Below are 18,926 nucleotides of genomic sequence, written 5' to 3' on the forward strand. Positions count from 1 at the left end.
GGTCTCCCCAAGAACAGCTCCCCGGCCCAGAGAGGATGGGGTCTCCCCAAGAACAGCTCCCCGGTCCGGAGAGGATGGGGTCTCCCCAAGAACAGCTCTCCGGTCCGAAGAGGATTGCCACAGGAGAATGCCCGTTGCTCAGGGACGACCACTGGCTCCCTGAGAAAGAGACTCCCCAGTATCGCCCACCCTGGATCAGACCCCAGGGCTGCTGTCAGCTCGGGCTTTCTTGGTTGAGAAATGTCCAATGAGCCCTTACCTACGCCAGCCCTGTGCTGGGCACCGTGAGAAGGAGGAGGGTCCCAGCGCCTCCTTCAGGGGGGCGCAGGTTCGAGGGAAACAGTGGCCTCCACACACAGTCACAGCAGGTCCTAGCTGGATAAGCTTTTGCTGTATCAGACTGGCAGGGAAACAGAGGTCCGGAGAGAAGAAAGAGCAGGGCGAGGTCACAGGCACGGAGGGCCAGTAATGCATGAGCCACAGAGGCTCGGGGAAGGGAGCCCCCCTGAGGCCAACTAGAGGGCAAGTGGGGCCAAAAAAGAGAGAGATCTAGTGTCCAAGTGGGAACCTGGGCCCCGGGCCCCTGACCACGCACTCATGCTTGGAGGGAGCGCCCCCACCCCGGCCTCTGGACTCCTGCTGGGAGAGACCTCAGCCACGGCTGTCCCTGGCTGGCCCATGAGCTGCCAGGTTTCTCCATCAGAGTCTGGCTCCTGGACGTAGCGACCAGACAGACCCCCCCATACCTTACTAGACCAAGGCGATTCTCAGGAAAGACTTTACTCAACAAAGAGGCCCTCAAGCAGCCTGGCATCAGCTCAGTCCTGGGAATCCAGGGATGGTTCAGACAAGATCTCTGCTCTGCAGAAGACAGACCGAGAGACAGACTTCTTGATCATACTTACTGGGTGCAAGTATGAAGGTTGGAATACAGACCAGGAGCATAGAAAGGGGACACTTAACCCAGTGTCAGTTGGCAGGAGGAGTCCAGGGTAGCTTCCTGGAGGTGGTGACGCCCAAGCTGAGTCTTTTTTTCTTTGTTAATGTTTATTTATTTTTTGGAGAGAGACAGAGTGTGAGAAGGGGAGGGGCAGAGAGAGAGAGAGAGAGAGACACAGAATCGAAAGCAGGCTCCAGGCTCCGAGCTGTCAGCACAGAGCCCAATGTGGGGCTTGAACCCATGAACTGCGAGATCATGACCTGAGCCGAAAACCAAGAGTCGGACACTTAACCAACTGAGCCACTCAGGCGCCCCTGAGTCTTAAAATCTGAATAGAAGGTACCCAAATACAGAAGATGCTGCTGGTGACTTGACCCAAACTTCATTCCCAGACAACTCCTTTTATGTCCATCGTTATGTATATTGGAGGTTATAAATGCTAAATGTCCTCAGGTCCCTTGCAGTTATAATAATAAAAGCTAACACATATTGAGCACTTCCTATGTGCCAGGCACTAGCTGTCCTACAGGTTTTACATGTATTACCTCACTTAATCTCCAAAACAACCCTATGGGGTATTTTAGAGACGAGAAAATTGAGGCTAGAGAGGGCTGGTGACTTCCCAAGGTGACTTAACCAGGAGGTGATGGGGCTAGGATCCAGATGTTGGTAATCGGGCTCCAGAACCCATGCTCTTGGCCACCACACTCTACTGCCCTGCCAGAATATGAATACGGATGTGATGCCTGGAGCTGAGGCAGCCATTTTGTGGCCAAGAGAATTGCGGCTATGAGCTCCAATATCATCAAGATCCAAAGCCAGCAACCATGCTCTGAATGTCTTTTTATGTGAAAAAAATAAACCTGCATGTGTTTTAACCACCGTAACCAGGTCATCAGTTACTTGACGTTCAGCACACCCCTCACTGGGACCATCGGGGATAATATAAGGGGTTGCTTTCCTACTAAGAGAAGGGGATGAGCAGCGTCACGATAGCTGCTTGGAAGACGTTTCTCAGCAGCAGGTGTTGCTAAAGCCCAAGGTGAAGGGCAGGGGTGGAGTGACGGAGCAGTTTTCCAGGATGTGGGACTTTCAGAGCTAAACATGGGGACAGTCCCAGGCAAATTGGGATGATTGGTCACCCAAGCAGGGAGTGGCAAGGGATGGGCTGGAAAGTGAGCAAAGGCCTTTCACGGACAGCCTTGTGGTTGTGGTGGAAGGTTGTTGGAACTTTATTCTGAGGGCAATGGAGAGCCACAGAAAGGTTATAGGTAGAGAGGGGACCGCCGTGTTCAGATGCACAATCAAAGCGTTCATCTGACAGCAGCAGGCAAGAGGGGAGGCAAGGAGGCCAGCTGAGAGGCTACTGCAATGAACCAGTCCAAAATTAACACGTAGGCGGTGATGGAGAGAGGGGCTCGGTAATTCAGGAACAATTCGGTACTTACTTAAGAGGCATACGTGTCGTGTGGACTAGCCGCCCCCCACCCCCCGTCTCAAATCTTTATAAACTTCTGGGGATGTAATTGAATTATCAAAATGACTTGTTATTAGCTAATAAATGATAAAAATATAATCCACGGTTCTGTTGGTTCAGTAAGAGAGTAAAATTCTCAGATTCGGGGCCCAGAGTCACTGTCCCCTCCGAGGCCAGTCTGTGGTAGAATAATGGCCCTCCAAAGACGTCCGGCCTGATCCCCAGAACCTGCGGACGTGCTGCTTTGTGTCGCAAAAGAGATTTTGCAGGTGCGATTAATTTGAGGATCTTGGGAATGGAGGCGAGGGAAAGGGGGCAGCGAGGCACTGACCCTCCCACCTCCACCTTCTTCCCCGGGCAGAGGAAACCCTGGCCTAGGGGCTGAGAGCCCCACATGCCAATGAGCCCTGAGTGCTGTTGTGAGTCTAATGCAGTCGCTGGGTACTGAGCGCTGGGTAGTCCGTGTGCCAGGCACCGACCCAACACAATCTCTTAATAATCGTGGCAACCCTGATTAGTATCCCCCCTTTACGGATGAGGACGCTAGGGCTCAGAGAGGTTTAAAAACTCCCCCAAGACCACACAGCTAGTAACGGGCGCCACGACTTAAACCCAGGCAGTGCGGCCCCAGGGCCTGTGGGACTAACAACTATGTTATTCTGCCACTAAGCCCCAGATCTTCAGGATCCCACCTTGGGGTCCTCGTAGTGGCCCCGACAAGGACAGGTGAAGCATGGGTGTGCTGACCAGCCTCAAGGAAGCTGGCGGTGAGTCTGGATAGACCGAAGACGGAACGAATTATGGCTCACAGGTGTTCACAGGCGCCTTGCACGCACCGTATCAGTTAGCTGTAAGTAATGATGCCTTGTAACCACCAGCCACAAACCCTCCGGGGCATCCAATCACCAGCGTTTCTGGTTCACGTATCTGAGGTCAGTCGGGGGTCAGTTAGGTGGCCCTGATGACTTCGGCTGGAATCACTCCTCTCCAGGGGTCTGTGATGGGTAAGCTGGTCTGGTCTGGGTCTGGCCGGGGGAGCTGGGCTCCACCTGTCTCTCCCCCTCCTCCCGGAAGGACACTGCAAAGTGATATGGCAAAAGGTGTGAACACAGGGGAGGGGGGGGAATCAGCCCCATGTTGGCAACCCAGCCCATCCACAGGACCTCTGACACAAGTGAACAGCATGAACTACGACAGGGCAGAAGGGAGGGCGCTCATGGGGCCAGAGATCTGAATTCCACCACTGACAAGCAGGGTCCCTTAATCGCTCAGAGTCTCAGTTTCTCCACCTGTAAAATGGGCCTCCGCCCCCCCTCCCTTCCCTGTTGGAAGCCAGTGAAATAACAGAGGCTTGTGATAGGTGTCATTAGTGCCACTGATCTCACATCTGGGCCCTATTAGCAAATCTTCCCTCTCTTTTGTACCTTAGGAGACCGGGCCTCATTCCCAGAAGGCCTTCGGGGCCAATTCCCCGAAGCTCACCCTTACCAGGCTGGGGCACGTGTCTGCAAGGGTTAACTTGGTGGCAGACCAGGGTGAAGGCATAAGGCAGAGAATAAACACAAAGCCTCTCCCCGAAGCATCAGTTTTCTTTGAAACCTGGGTGGGAAGAAAACAAATTAAATTAAAATAAACCCAGCTCTGGCTATGAAGTCAGCCGCAGAATTCAGATGAAGCTCTCCGGGTGAGAAATGAGACTTCTGAGACATTTTGCTGTGTGGTGACTGCCGAGTGCTAAGCCCCAAATCATTGCTCTAGTACAAACGAGAGCCCACAAGCCAAATTCTGTTTTGTAAATAAAGTTTTATTGGAACACAGCTATGCCATATGGCTGCTTTTGTACTGCAACAGAATGGCTGACTGTTGCAGCAGAGACCATATGGCCCGCAAGCCTCAAATATTTACTATCTGGTCCTTTGCAGAGAAGCCTTCCAACCTCGATCTACTAGGATCCTTTGACGGAAGCATTTGAAGAATTCTGTGCTATATCCTACTGCCAGAGGCCCGCAGGTCCGAGGATTTAAGGGTGAACATTTTGGTGCACATTTACTATTCCCGGTGTTTTTTATTCTAACAACAACGCTAAGAGACAGATGGAATTGTTCTCGTTTCTATTTGCTAGGCAAAGAAACGGAGAAGGAAGAGCCATGAAATTTACCCTAACCTGGTTCTTCCCAAATTTCAACATGCAGAAGAACCCCCTGGGCTTTCTTGTTAGATAAGCTGCAGAGGAGGGGCACCTGGGTGGCTCAGTCGGTTAAGCGACTGACTTCGGCTCAGGTCATGATCTCGCGGTTCGTGGGTTCGAGCCCCGCGTCGGGCTCTGTGCTGACAGCTCTGAGCCTGGAGCCTGTTTCAGATTCTGTGTCTCCCTCTCTCTCTGCCCCTCCCCTGCTCTCGCTCTCGCTCTCTCTCAAAAATAAATAATAAACAGGGATGCCTGGGTGGCTCAGTACGTTGAGCATCTGACTTCGGCTCACGTCATGATCTCCCGGCCGTGAGTTCGAGCCCGCGTCCGGCTCTGCACTGACTTGTTCCGAACCTGGACCCTGTTTGGAATTCTGGGTCTCCCCCTCTCTCTCTGCTCTGCTCACGTTGTCTCTCTCTCAAAAATAAACATTAAAATAAATAAAAATGAAAAAAAAAAAACCCACAGATGCTGAACAGGCAGGTCGGGGGTGGGGGAGGATCTGCATTTCTAACCAGTTCCTAAACTGTGCTGCTGCTGCTCATGGTCCAGACTGCTCTCTGAGCGGCAAGGATCCAAACCATGGAGTCACTACACAGAAGCACCAGGGTGTAAACCCCTAGCCCTAACCACTGAACTTGGCTTCTCAGAGGAATCCTTCTGCATGAGTCATAAAAGCCACGAGAAGTTCACAACCACATCTCCCTGCCCAGCGAAGTTTACCGACTGCCTTGCTGCCCAACAACATATAAATAAGGAACAAAGCCCCAGAGGGGAGAGCAGGCTGTGGTGGCACATCACCGCCACCTGCCCAGCCTCTCCATCCCCTCTCCCTGAAGCCTGCACATTGGTGTCCAGGCCGCCCCTCCCCTACTCTTCAGACCCACGGCCTGGTTGGAGCCTCTCACCCCAATGTCAGGGTCAGGACTTGAGCTCCAGGCCTGGCCAATCAACACACTGTATCCTCTTCCCCAGCACAGCAATTGGTTCAGGCATGGGCATGTGACCTGAAGCCGGTCCAATCAGAGAGTCCCAGGGCTTCTGGGGGAGCCCTGCCGGAAGACTCTCACCCACCTCTGTGTTGGGTTTGAGGTTGAGCGGGTGGGAGACTACGAGAGCAGATTGGGAAAGGGGAAGAAGGGGTCGTTTTGCTCCCCAGGGTAGATTTGGCAATATGTGGAGACATTTCTGGTTGCCATGACTTGGGGGAAGGGGCTACTGGCCTCTAGGCGGTGGGGGCCAAGGATGCTGCCACATATCCCACCGTGCAAGGAACAGCCCTCATAACAAAGAATCCTTGCCCAAAATAGTGCTGCGGTCGAGAAACCCTGGGCCAGAGATTCTGTAACCATCTTGTGCCTGTGGAAGGAAGAATCTGCAGCTGTTCCAGGCCACTCAATGGAGCCTGAGAATGGCCCCTCCCAGTGGAAGGCAGAGTCGAAGGATGGAGAGAAGCCGAGTCCTGGATCCAGCTTTGCCTGAAGCTAACACCGCTCCTGGACTTTTCCATTTTGTGGCCCAGTCAATGACCGGCTTAAGGCTGTTTGGTGAAGTTTCTCTGCCACCTTTACCTCCTCACAGCAACGTGGTGAAATAGACTGGCCTTCTGTCCCTCTCCCTCTCTCTGCTTGATAGATGGGCAGTCCCAGGCCAGAGAGCCTGTGTGACTTACCCAAGGTCACACAGCAAGCCCACAACATGCATCACACTGGTGTTTGTTCAGTAACCTCGTACAGGACAAACCTTATTTTTATATTAAACACAGCTCTGGGGCGCCTGGGTGGCGCAGTCAGTTAAGCGTCCGACTTCAGCCAGGTCACGATCTCACGGTCTGTGAGTTCGAGCCCCGCGTCGGGCTCTGGGTTGATGGCTCAGAGCCTGGAGCCTGGAGCCTGTTTCCGATTCTGTGTCTCCCTCTCTCTCTGCCCCTCCCCCGTTCATGCTCTGTCTCTCTCTGTCCCAAAAATAAATAAACGTTGAAAATAAATAAAAATAAATAAATACAGCTCCATGGAGCAGAATGCCAAATTCACACTGATTTTCAAGATAAAATAGAACACCTCAGAAGTAGGAGTTAGGGGTAGCGTTGGGACTAGAATCCCGGCGCTCTGATGTCCAGTTCAACAGGATTCTGCACCGCAACCTCCCTCACCTTCAAATGACCCATGGGTGATGACAAAATCTTGCACACCCGTCTTCTCAGCCTTACGGCGATCCTGCACTCAAGGCTGTTGCTGGACCAAAGGCGGCCTGCTTCTTGGTGAGCTAGAGACCGAGGCTACGCTGGGCGGAGGTCACTGTATTTGTACAAACAAGGAGATCACTGGGGAATGGTTTCCAGAGCTGGGACACCCCGGCAGCAGTAAGGGCTTGAGATGAATATTCAGAGGGGGGTTTTAACATTCTAATGAAGCTGAGGTCACTGTCAGGGAATTTCGGATTCACCCGGCAGGCGTGGTCCTCGAACGTTTCTTCGTTTCTAAAAGATGATAAGCAGAAGCTTCTAGGGCTTTTCTGAGTTTAGGAGGTCAGTCAGGGCATCACTCCTGAGCTCAGGGGGTCAAGGGGTCACCGGTGACACGGCCTGGACGGGGAACTAAGAAACCCAGGCCCAGAAGGTAAGTGAATCGTCCAAGACATAATGTTTGAATCTGACTGAGGACTGGAGCCCAGGCCTTAACTGCCGATGCCCACTTTCATTTCTGCCTTTCTGGCTGTGGTCACAGAGCAAGGCCGTCTCACCAGAGCCTGGCCTGCCTGGGGCTGGGCTCTGACCACAAGGAGACCGAGAGTCGAAGAAAGCGTGAGGAAACTCTTCATTTGCTCCACCCTTCTCCCACCAAAAACAAGGGGCTTCCCGCGGTCCCAGGAGGAGAGTCAGAAGGCCGTCGCCAGGGACATCAAGTAAAGGGGCTTTGGAAACACATCAGCCTAGGTTGGAATTCACACTCTGCCTCAGAGGCTGTGCGAGCTTGGGCAAGTCACATGACCTCTCTGAACCTCAGCTTCCTCGCCTGATATATGGAACCCTCTTGCAGGGTTTTGTAAAGCTGAGATGAGACGGGCGAATGCAGCTGACGTCTGTGTGGTGTTCGGTGGGTGTCAGCCCCCTTTCTGAGAAGGTCCTGCTTTGACCCTGTTTGGAAGGTGAAGTTATTGGAAAAGGTGCAAACTGCTGTCGTCTTGGGAGCAGACAATAAAACACATCTTGATCCATCCCTCTGCCGGCTCTCTCTCTCTCTCTCTCTCTCTCTCCTTCTCTCTCTCCCTCCATGGCTAGAGCTCTGCCAAACCCCAACTGTGTGGACCTATCTTGTGCTTTTCTGGTGTAAGCATGTTCCTTGTGGTTTTCGAATCCCCACCACAAGACTGCCGTACAGACTGAGCACACATTTCTCTCCCTGTTTCACAGATGGGTGGGCCCTGGGCCTAGAGACTTCCATGACTAATGCAAGGTCACACAACGAGCCAGGGCCTAGCCTAGAGCGGGAATCCTCAACCTCGGTACCGTTGGCATTGGGGACAGGATAATTCCTTCTGAGGGGTGGCCCTGTGCATTGTAGGATGTTTAGTGGCACCTCTAGTCTACCTGCTAAATGCCAATAGTGCCCCGGGCCCCGCCATGACAACCAAGAATGCCTCCAGCCGTTGCCACACATCCCCTGACTGGGAACACCGGCCCCGCTGAGAACCACCGGCCTGGAGTGCTATTTGCCCAGCGTTTCCTTGAAAACACAACTCCAAGGACCAACAGCCCGTACTTTTCTTCTTTCCTTAACACGTAGCATAATCTCTTGAAGGCAAATAGAACCCATGTTTCAATATCTACCTCTGGCATCTTTTTCTAAGTATTTCCAGGGTGACAGGTGGGGGAAAAAAGTACTGGGACACAGGCCCTTTTTTCCACTTGGCTTTGAGCAAATCCACATCGTCTGTGCTCCTGGTAGATCTCCGCCCTGTAAGCCCACTCGTAAAACCAGGGCCTTAGGCAGAGCGACACTTACAGGACTCCTGCGGACTCACCACGATCAGGGGCCTACTGCTGTCTGCACTGGTGGTAGGGGGTAAGCCCTGTCACTCAGAGGAACTTTCCCAGTCCCCTCCCCCTGGTGGTTTGGGGACCTCCCTGCCCACACTGGACTCAATCCTATGGTTATAAGAAAGCTGGAGTGGAGTTCCAAAGAAGTAGGACTCCATGGCTTCTTGGGATCCTTCCAGAAGGGTTCTATTGTTTGGGTCACTACTTCCTGGACCCAAAACCCTTTCTCTGTTTAGAATTTCAGCTGTGTGCCGCCCACTTACCTGCCCCAAATGCCCGGGATGGTTGGAGGTGAAGGTGTAAGGCCTGACACCCGGCCCTGACAGGTGAGTAAACCCGCCCTCCGCGTCTTCCCCCCCGCCCCCGACCCCGCACCCCGTACTTACCTACCTCACATCACCCCTTTTGCCCTCCGCCATGGGGTCCGTTGCCCTGGCAAAGATGAGGAACAGTGGGGACTTGGAGGGCAAAACGGGAAAAGTCACTAATAGATTTCTACGGCCTTGGTCAACCTTGGAGGTGGAGGGAGAGGGGTCTTCTCCGGCTTCCGGGAAAGAACTGCTCCTCTCCGCTCTCCATGCACACAAATTCTCAAGTGCAGTCTTACTCTGGTGACCAACCACAAGCTTGCTTGCAAATGTACTGTTCCCCTACGAACCATTCACAGCACCTATGCAAATGCTCCTTGCTTTAAGGAGCCAATCGGTGCTGTTTATTCAAATTAAGTCTCAACTACAGGCAAACTGACATTACCAATGAAAGTAAATGTTTCCTTTACCTGGAAATAGAGTGATATAGAGATGAAAATGCTGCGTGCGGCACAGACACAAATTACTAAGACGTGTTAGCGGTAGGAATCCCAAAGGAAGTATGTGAGGCTGGCATTGACATAAATAAACGTAGTAAAATCTCTCTTCTCTGACATGATATGATTGGGACTGAGTAAGTGAAAAACTGGCCAGAGGGAAATTATTAGAAACCACACATACTCTGTAAACATTTTATTTTAATTTAAAACTTGTAACTATAGGTGTGTTCATCAATCTTTTGAGTTCTTAACTGTCTTATATAAACCGCTGCCCTCGTAAATCACCTATAATTCCCTTTCTTTAAAATGGCACAATGGGGGCGCCTGGGTGGCGCAGTCGGTTAAGCGTCCGACTTCAGCCAGGTCACGAGCTCGCGGTCCGTGAGTTCGAGCCCCGCATCGGGCTCTGGGCTGATGGCTCAGAGCCTGGAGCCTGTTTCCGATTCTGTGTCTCCCTCTCTCTCTGCCCCTCCCCCGTTCATGCTCTGTCTCTCTCTGTCCCAAAAATAAATAAACGTTGAAAAAAAAATTTTTTTAAAAAGAAAAAGAAAAAAAGAAAAAATAAAATGGCACAATGACTTTGAGACACGTATGAAGCAACCTGCACAAGCCCTTCCACGTTTTTATGGCCTTTCTTCTCCCATCTTTTAGCTTTTGCACAGACACCTAATGCCGTAGCAATTTTTTAAGGTCACGGTTATCCACTTTCTTCCAAGCGTTTAACTTAGTTTCCACATAAATCACAACTCACTTTCTGAACTCCTGTTCATGGGTTACACGCTTGATCAGTTTACAGACTGGCAGCGTGAGCACAGCTGGCATAAGCCATTTGGGAACAAAGAAGCCGGAAGGGGGTGAGTGTCCAGACTCCATGCCGGCCTCTCCACTAAGAGAGCTTCATCACAGGGGTGCCTGGGTGGCTCAGTGGGTTAAGCCTCCGACTTCGGCTCAGGTCGTGATCTCGCGCGGTTCGTGAGTTCAAGCCCCGCGTCGGGCTCTGTGCTGACATCGGAGCCTGGAGCCCGCTTGGGATTCTGGGTCTCCCTCTCGCTCTGCCCCGCCCCCCACTTGCACTCTGTCTCTCAAAAATAAATAAATGTTAAAAGACAATTTTTTTAAAGAGAGATTCTCTCGCAGAATGGTGATGGATATTTCAAATATTTCACAACGTAGAACTTGGGTTTGTGGCTTGTGCCAGCTCTCCTACTTTTCTCAGCCTCCCGCGATAATTTTTCTCCGGGAAGTTGGGAGAGGAGCCATCCGCCCTCCCCACAGAGGTCACCTTTGTGCACAGCCAACCAGTGCTGCCCAAGAAAATATTGCCCCACCCTCTGGGCCATTTGGTGCCGCTCTCTCGTGCAAACGTATCCTTGCCTTGGGAACCAGTTAGTCCTGGAAGAGTCTACATTCCCTGCTTCTGCTTCCCTGGGAGATTTTTTTCGTTTTTACTGGGGTGGGTGGGCAGGTCCAGCAGGGTGGGGACTGGGATGAGGCAAGCAAGACATTTACTTTGCGGCGAGATATTTTTTTATTAAAAATTTTTTTTATTTTTTTTTAATTTATTTTTGAGAGAGAGAGACAGAGCGTGAGTGGGGAGGGGCAGAGAGAGAGGGAGACACAGAATCCGAAGCAGGCTCCAGGCTCTGAGCTGTCAGCACAGAGCCCGATGCGGGGCTCGAACTCACAAACCTCGAGATCATGACCTGAGCCGAAGTAGGACGCTCCACCAACTGAGCCACCCAGGCGCCCCCACTTTGGGACAAGATTTAAGGGGATGTCACATGACTCAGACACCAAATGAATAGTATCTTAATGCAATTTTTAAATCAAACTTGATGCAAAAATAACTCACATTGAACAAAATATCAAAATTTTAAACAAAGCCAGGATTAATATAACTTTGGCTCTGCAATTCCTGAGAGACCTCTCGAGTCTACACTCACCCAAGATTGTGGCCCTAGTTCACAATCCACCAGGCACTTGAAAATAAAGTGCTAGGTATCTAACGGCCTTTATGCCATGGACCATACTGCACAAAATTCTTTCGGCTGCCTTAGTTCACTCATCTGTGAAATGGGAATAATAACAGTGCCTCCTGGGATTGCTGTGATGGTGTTGTGAGCTGATGCACATTCTGAGCTCAGAACAGTGTCTGGTTCGTGGCAAGTGTTCAAACCATCAGACAAAGCACGAGCTTTGATTACTAATCATCCCGAGAGCCCTGCACCGTAGGCGTGATGAGCTCCATCTTCCAGAGAAAACATTTTTTTTAATATTGCATTAGAATGTCATTTCCCCGAATACTGAGTTTCTTGGTGCTCCCTTAAATCTTGCACTTGAGACAGGTGCCTCACTCACCTTACCCCAGCCCTGCTCTCGGGGATGAGACTCTGAAGAGCTGAGAGGCCCCCCCCCCCCCATCGTGGCTGCCGGACCAGGTGTGCCCGCAGCACAGCTGCCATTGCACCTGCACAGGGTCTCCGGCGGCCAACAGCTGGGCCCTGACAGCTGCCGGCTGCATCAGGTGACCGTTGGTCCCCAGACCCCAGCCCGCTCGCCCCGCCAGCCAGCACACCAGTCTCCGCAAGTTGGAACCTGGGCAGGGCAGTGAGGGGATGTGAGGAGGAGACCCATGTCCTGTCCTTGTAGGGGTGCTAGATGTGGCCTCCATATCTAGAACTGGGTTCCCATGAGCGACTTGAATGACTTCTCCAAGCCTCAATGCCATCACTGGCAAAAACAAAAAACAAACAACAACAACAAAAAACACAACAGATAATAGAATTTAGCGTGGATTAAGTGAGATGAGTTAAAGGGCCAGCACTTAGTAAGTGCTCAGTGAAAGTGAGCGGTTAACGTCATAAAGACCCACAAGGGAAAGCAAAGTCTCTATGACATTCATTGTTCACCTGTCCTCCTTCCTCCCTAATGACCTCTGCTCCTCTGGCATCAGTGGGACTCTCCCACTGCCCACCTAGTCTTTGAGCTCAGTGAGGTGGTGGGGAAGGAATAGAGGCCGGGAGTCAGGGGTCCTGGACCCCTTACTCCTCTCTCAGCCTCAGTTGCCCCTCTAAAAAGGAGGGGTGGGGTGAGAGGGGCACCTGGGTGGCTCAGTCGGTTAGGGGCCCAGCTCTCGGTTTCAAATCAGATCATGATCTCACGGTTCCACGGGTTCAAGCCCCGCATCAGGCTCTGCGCCGACAATGCGGAGCCTGCTTGGGATTCCCTCTCTCTCTGCCTCTCCCTCCCTCTCTCTTTCTCTCTCTCTCTCTCAAAATAAATAAACTTTAAAAAAAATAAAAATGAGGGGTAGGAGATTCAATTAGAAAATGCCCGTGAGGGCCAATGACTCCTATCTTCTTTGTGCCCAATCCATGAGTTTATGTTATGATAACTTTTATTTTCTAGTATGCTTTATAGTTACTATGATGTGGTTATAATTATTATGTAATTCTAGTTATTATGCTGTAATGAACTCATTGTCCCTGGGGAAGAAAAGTTCCCAGGCTTACTTGGGCCCATCCCAACGTTGTCCAGAGCCAGGCCTCTGAAGTGTCCCTAACCATGGTGGGGGCGGGGCGGGGGGGACGGAGAGAGCAAAGGACTATGGGAGCCGACCCTCCAGCTGGCGGGGCGGGGGCTTTCTCCCCGACTCCTCCGGGCCCTCCCCATGGAGCTGGGCAGGTGCAGTCTTTCCACTGACGAACGCAGCTCACTGGTGTCAAGGTCCCCAAGCTCACGGTGTTCAAGGACTGGAGCCGTGACCAGTCCCACGAAGGGTCCCTTCCGTCTGAGTGCCCTTGCAGGTTAGCTTGGCAGGGGTGCAGATGCGGAGGAGAGGCTGGAGGGGAGCGGGGGGGGGGGGGGAGGGGGCACGGTTCCGGTGGGAGGCAGTGGGTGCAACCCCATGCCCTCCTTTGCTTCTCCTGCAGGGAGGGGGAAGAGGCTTTGACCCCTGAGAGGCACAGCCAGCCCCAAAGACACCTGGGGTGGAGGTGGGGCTGTGAACCAGGGGAGGGAGAGGCAAAGACCATCAGAGCCACCTGAGCCTCCTGCCCGCTAAGCCTGTAGGTCCCCCGCTCACCCGGGGCACTCACTGATGGTGGTCTTCCATGCCAAGACCTGGGGACACAGGGAAGGGTCTGCGGGCCCCACAGCTGTCAGTGGAGTAGGACACACTCCCTCCTGCCTTGCCCACCCGCTGACCCCTCCCAACAAGGCCTTTCACATTTTCAAAGAGTCCCGGATACCCTGCAGGGACATCCTGGCGTAACTAGGGTCTCTGAGCCCTCCAAAGCCTCCCAGGAAGTATCCCCCACCCCGCAGGGAAATGGCAACGGCCCCCGCCCACCTCTCCTCTTAGATAAGCGCAGACCATCCTCTGTTCACCTGGCACCTTCGCTGACCCCCACAGACCGTGTGCCGTGCTGGGCACTGGACTCTGGGTGCTGGACGCAGGGAGAAACACCGGTCATCCGCCAGCGCGCGGGGACCTACGTGTGGCTGTGAGGCAGTGCAGGGTAGTGGTTAGGGGGTGGGCTCGTGGAGCCCGGTGCCTTACAGACAGATAATGACCGGGTGGCCCCGCGTGAGTTCCTCGGCTTCTCTGTGCCCCAGTTTCCTCTTCGATAAAATGGGGTGACAGCAGGGATGTTACGAGGATCAGGGACTAAAGCACACGGAAAGCGGCCCGGCACGTGACAGAAGCCGCGCGCGGAAGCCAGTGCTTGGTGCAATCATCGTGCAGGAAAGGTGTGTAAGTGCGGCGGGACGTGTCTGAGCCGTGGAGAGAGAGGAGAATGGCCCCAGCAAGTGGGGAGAGGAGGGTCCTCTGCCCAAGAGAGAATTTGGGCAGAATCGGCCACTCACCGCTGCCCTTTCCCGCTGTCACGGTGCAGGCCCCATGGAGGCACGTCAGAGACTTTGCAAGGGCTGGGCGGTGCCTGCCTCACCCCTGAATCTCTAGCCCCTAACCCGGGGAGGGGCACAGAGTAGGGCCAGGGGACATTTGCTGGACCATCAGGCTTCCTTTGTGACCACTAATCCTGAGATCCAGGTGGCACTAAACAAAATCCAGAGCTCTTACAGGTTTACTCACGCCTTCATTCCACAAATATCTGTTGAGCGAGCACCTACTATGTGCCAGGCCCTGTGAGACACGTGAGGGCCCCGGCCCTGTGAAATTGAGGCTCAGGGGAGCCCCACTTTCTACCCCAATGCTCCTGTGGGAGTGTGGTGTCCTTCTATCAGGATAGACAAGAATGTCGAGGGTCACCAACCCTCCAGAAACCCTGCAACCCAAGATACCTTCCAGCGAGTTCTCTGTCACTCATACAAACCAACGCTTAGTGCTTCCCCTGTGCCAGGCCCTGTGCTAAATGTTTCCCCCAGCTAGTAAACGAGCTTAGTTATTCTGCACAGTGGCCTTGGGCGAGAGGTACTTTTATTATCCCCCGTTCACACGTGAGGAAACCGTGACCTAGAGAGATTCAAGAACTTGCCCAAAGTTACAGATCTAGAAAGGAGCATTAAATGAGGTGTGATGTACCTGGCAGAGGGCCTGATCTTAATTTTTTTTTAATTTTTATTTATTTTTCAGAGAGAGAAAGAGAGCACGAACGGGGGAGGAGCAGAGAGAGAGGGAGACCCAGATTTCGAAGCGGGCTCCAGGCTCCGAGCTGTCAGCACAGAGTCCGACGCGGGGCTCGAACCCACGGACCGTGAGATCATGACCTGAGCTGAAGTCGGATGCTTAACTGACAGAGCCACCCAGGCGCCCCAGACAGTTATCTTCCCTTTTCCCTGCTTCCCCATCACCTTCCCGGAACCCAGAGATGCCCTGTGAGCCCTCCTCTCCCAGTCCAAAGAGCGGGTCTGCAGTTCCAGAAGGGCCTTGAGCAAGAAGCATCCCAGCCAGGACTTCAAATCTGCATAATTTATCCACACACAGAGCCACTTCTGCAACCCAAGATGCCACTCCTGAACGGCTGCCCAGAGAGCTCACGCTGCCAGATCTTCCAGAAGACTCCTCATCACGGACCCACAGAGAGCAGGAGGACGCCCTGTGGCCATAACCCTCAGCGTTCCGTCGTCCAGTCAGCCTGCTGCGATCCAGCGCTCATGACAGCTCACAGAGGGCACAGGGGGTCCCTGAGGCAGCCTGGTGGCCCCTACCCTCAAGGGGCTTGTCAACTGGATGAGACGCACACGGACAAGACACTGGAAAGCTATGAAATGACACAGCATATGTCAAGGATGGGGAAGAAGGAGATGGGGGGGGGGGCGAGGGGAGAACTGCCAGGACCAGGGACTGGTCACAGCAGGGACAGTGGTCCTGGGGCCAGTGAGCGGAGCAGCCCCATGGCGATAGCAGTTATCCGAAGTGACGTTATGGGACAGATGGCTAAGAATGTGCGTCAGAACCGAGAAGGTCGTCAGCACTGAGGGCATCTACTATCTGTCCTACTGGTGTCCTATCTGTCACTCTTCCTGTTACCTATTGCCACATAACAAATCACCCGCGAACTTCAGGACTGAAAGGTGAATGGGCTCAAGTGGGTGGTTCCCACGCTGGATCTCTCGCGAGGTGACAGACACACAGTGGTGGCTGGACTGCATCATCTGGAAGGTTTCCTCCCGCACCTGCGGGGGCGGGGAGGGGCGTCAGCTGGGACTGTTGTCCGGACCCCCTATGCGTGGCCTCTCTGTGTGGCTCAGAGACTTGGAGAAGAGGAATGTCCAGAGAAAAGAAGTTCTACTTCTTCACACGGTATCACCGGCCCCGCCCCACGGGCCTCCCTCTCCGGGGGGAAGGAACCCAGACCCCAGCTCTCAGCGGACGGAGTGTCGACATCGCATTGTCACAGCGCCTACGGGATGCGAGATCTCACAGCCGTCGTGGGAAATACCAAGTGCCGACCGCTAAAGCCTCCCCGGGGCAAGAGAGTGACACAGAGGGGTGGATGGCAGCACATCTCAAGGTGGGAGGGAGAGTCAAGAGTAGAAGCCGACGGGTTTTTGATCTGAGCACTTCCTGCTGTTTTCCCAAACCGAATGCAGAAAGTTCATGGCCAGGGCAGCCATCCCCAAGTTTGGACCGAGCTTCAGAACCCTTATTAACACAGCCGGCCGGGCAGCCCTGACTAATCCATCCGGGCGCACATCGCAAGACAAAACCTATTCGCCCTTTCTCTTCTGAGAGGTCCCAAGAAAGGGCTCGGAGGAATCTGGGGCTCCCAGCTCCAGCGGGGTCTTAAACAGAATCTCGGGGTTTGATCCAGTCCCTGGTAGCCCCCCCAGAAGGAAGATTCACAATCGGCCCGGCCAAGGAAGGGGGTTCCATGGTGCCAGCTGGGGCTAGATCAGAAATGAAACCGGGGAGGGAACAGTCAACTCTCTCTCTGTGCTCCACCTCTTCACCGACCCAGGAGCGACATTGCCCTGCTCGGACTGGCCAGCGCTGACCAAGACCCAGTGGGGCGACATCCTACCCAACAACTATGCCTGCCACATCACGGACCGGAGAAGGCTGCAGGGTAAGTGGGCGCCGGGGGCCCGGGGCTCCGGGGGGGGGGGGGAGAGGAGGCCAGGTCACCCCTGTCCAGGCAGGGGCTCTCCCCACATTCACCACCCCAGGGTGTCTGGAAGAAAGGGCGGCCGCCTTGGGGAGGCAGGACTGCATGGACCGATAAGAAGGCAGACTTCTGCCTGGGTTCAAAGCCCAGCTCATCCACCTTCTAGCTGTGTGACCGTGGGCACGTTACTTAGCCTCTCTCCACACTGCAGTTTCCTCATCTGTAAAAATGGGGATTATGAAAGCACCTGCATCACAGGGTAAGAGAAGGGAAGGAGATAATCCATGGGAAGCACTTAGACCAACGCCTGGCACACAGTCGCTGCTGTGTTTGTTGTTGGCATTGCCACTAAGATGGAATGAGGGTTACAAGGACCACGTGGCATCGGGCAAAGAAGGCCCTTTGGATGGCCCAAGGTCAGAGTCCAAAACGGCATTCACGCTATAACCTCGGGCTTCTGGGGTTCCGCAAAGGTCCCCCAGGTTCTCATGAGATGCTCCACTCCCAACCTCAAAACTTTCCTGTCTTGTGGGACACCTGAGTGTGAGTCTCCTTTTGACATAAAGTCCAACAGTCAGGGGGTGCCTGGGTGGCTCAGTCGGTCGAGCGTCCGACTTCAGCTCAGGTCATGATCTCACAGTTCACAGGTTCGAGCCCCACGTCAGGCTCTATGCTGACAGCTCAGAGCCTGGAACCTGCTTCCGATTCTGTGTCTCCCTCTCTCTCTCTCTGCCCCTTCCCCACTCATGCTCTCGCTCTCGAAAATAAATAAAAACATTAAAAAAAATTTTTGTTTAATAAAAAAAATTTTTTAAGGCATAAATACTTGCTATGAGGATTAGCATATTATAAAAAGCCTAGGGGTACCTGGGTGGCTCAATGGGTTAAGCATCCGACTTTGGCTCAGGTCATGATCTCACAATTCATGAGTTCAAACCCCGTATCGGACTCTGTGCTGACAGCTCAGAGCCTGGAGCCTGTCTCTCTCTCTCTCTCTCTCTCTCTCTCTCTGCCCCTCCCTCACTCATGCTCTCTCTCTCAAAAATAAACATTAAAAATTTTTTTCTAAAAAAAAAGCTTAATAAAGTTCAAGTGGAGAATTACAATAGTACTAACACCTTGTCATGTGTGGCAGGTTTTTGTGACAATTAAGTGACAGAAGGCATATGAAGTGCTTAGCTGCATTCCAGGCACAGAGAAGGAATAAATGTTGGCTCTTGGCACTCTGGTGTCGTCTTGAGCTGTGACCACAAAGGCTGGCGTCAGAGAACAGGACGAGCCAGGATGGAACAACATGAATTCACTACAAACATGTAAAACGCGGGGCTCTAATGGGCACCCCCTGCCCTCCGTGGCCCCACAGAAGCTCCCAGGTTCCTCCTGATGAACTGTGACCTTCCTCAGCAGGACCCTGCCAGGGGACTAATGGCCAGGGGGAAGTGCGCGCCAAGGTCAGCTTCGGGTCTGCCCTCACCTGCAACTACTCAACCACAAGCCTGAGCCACAATCCAGTCTTCACATGGATCTCCAGCTACATCGACTGGATTAATTCGGTGAGAACCAGACACACCCCGGGCCTCATGGGCCCTGTCCTGCTCGCCTGGCCCCACAAGAGCAATGCCCACTTAGGGCCTGAGAATCCATTCTTCTCTCCTGAGAGCTGGGCAGGAGCCCCCTAGGAACCCCTGCTGGGTCCCCCTCCTTGGGACCCCACAATTTGTGTGAGCAAAAGGCACACAGAGGGTGGCCCTGTCCAGGGAGCTTGAAAACAAAGGATGCTCTTCAGGCATTAACAGTAGGTTCATTAGCGGCGCCTGGGTGGCTCAGTCAGTTAAGCGTTGGACTTCGGCTCAGGTCATGATCTCACGGTTCATGAGTTCGAGCCCCACATTGGGCTCTG

At 53.3% G+C, this 18,926-nt stretch overlaps 2 protein-coding genes and 1 long non-coding RNA gene across 3 annotated transcripts in view; 2 read left to right on the forward strand and 1 right to left on the reverse strand.

The window, feature by feature from the left end:
• The window catches only part of LOC121021549 (chymotrypsin-C), a 22,878-nt gene extending 6,385 nt beyond the window's left edge, over nt 1–16,493 (forward strand). Inside the window, exon 7 of the mRNA XM_040461995.1 lies at nt 16,440–16,493. Coding sequence (XP_040317929.1) covers nt 16,440–16,478 — 39 coding nt within the window. The 3' untranslated portion in view covers nt 16,479–16,493. The remainder of the gene's footprint in view (nt 1–16,439) is intronic.
• Nucleotides 4,201–18,926, reverse strand: part of CASP9 (caspase 9) — a 42,189-nt gene continuing 27,463 nt past the window's right edge. The window contains exon 9 of the mRNA XM_040461983.1: nt 4,201–4,535. Within this exon, the coding sequence (XP_040317917.1) occupies nt 4,500–4,535 (36 nt within the window). The 3' untranslated portion in view covers nt 4,201–4,499. The remainder of the gene's footprint in view (nt 4,536–18,926) is intronic.
• Nucleotides 6,788–15,094, forward strand: LOC121021575 (uncharacterized). Its single transcript, XR_005786591.1, has 3 exons — nt 6,788–7,223; nt 8,881–8,970; nt 15,052–15,094. It is a non-coding gene; the product is annotated as an uncharacterized LOC121021575 (long non-coding RNA).

This window comes from Herpailurus yagouaroundi, unplaced genomic scaffold, assembly GCF_014898765.1.
Source record: "Herpailurus yagouaroundi ecotype Mexico unplaced genomic scaffold, PumYag 77, whole genome shotgun sequence".
NCBI lineage: Eukaryota > Metazoa > Chordata > Mammalia > Carnivora > Felidae > Herpailurus > Herpailurus yagouaroundi.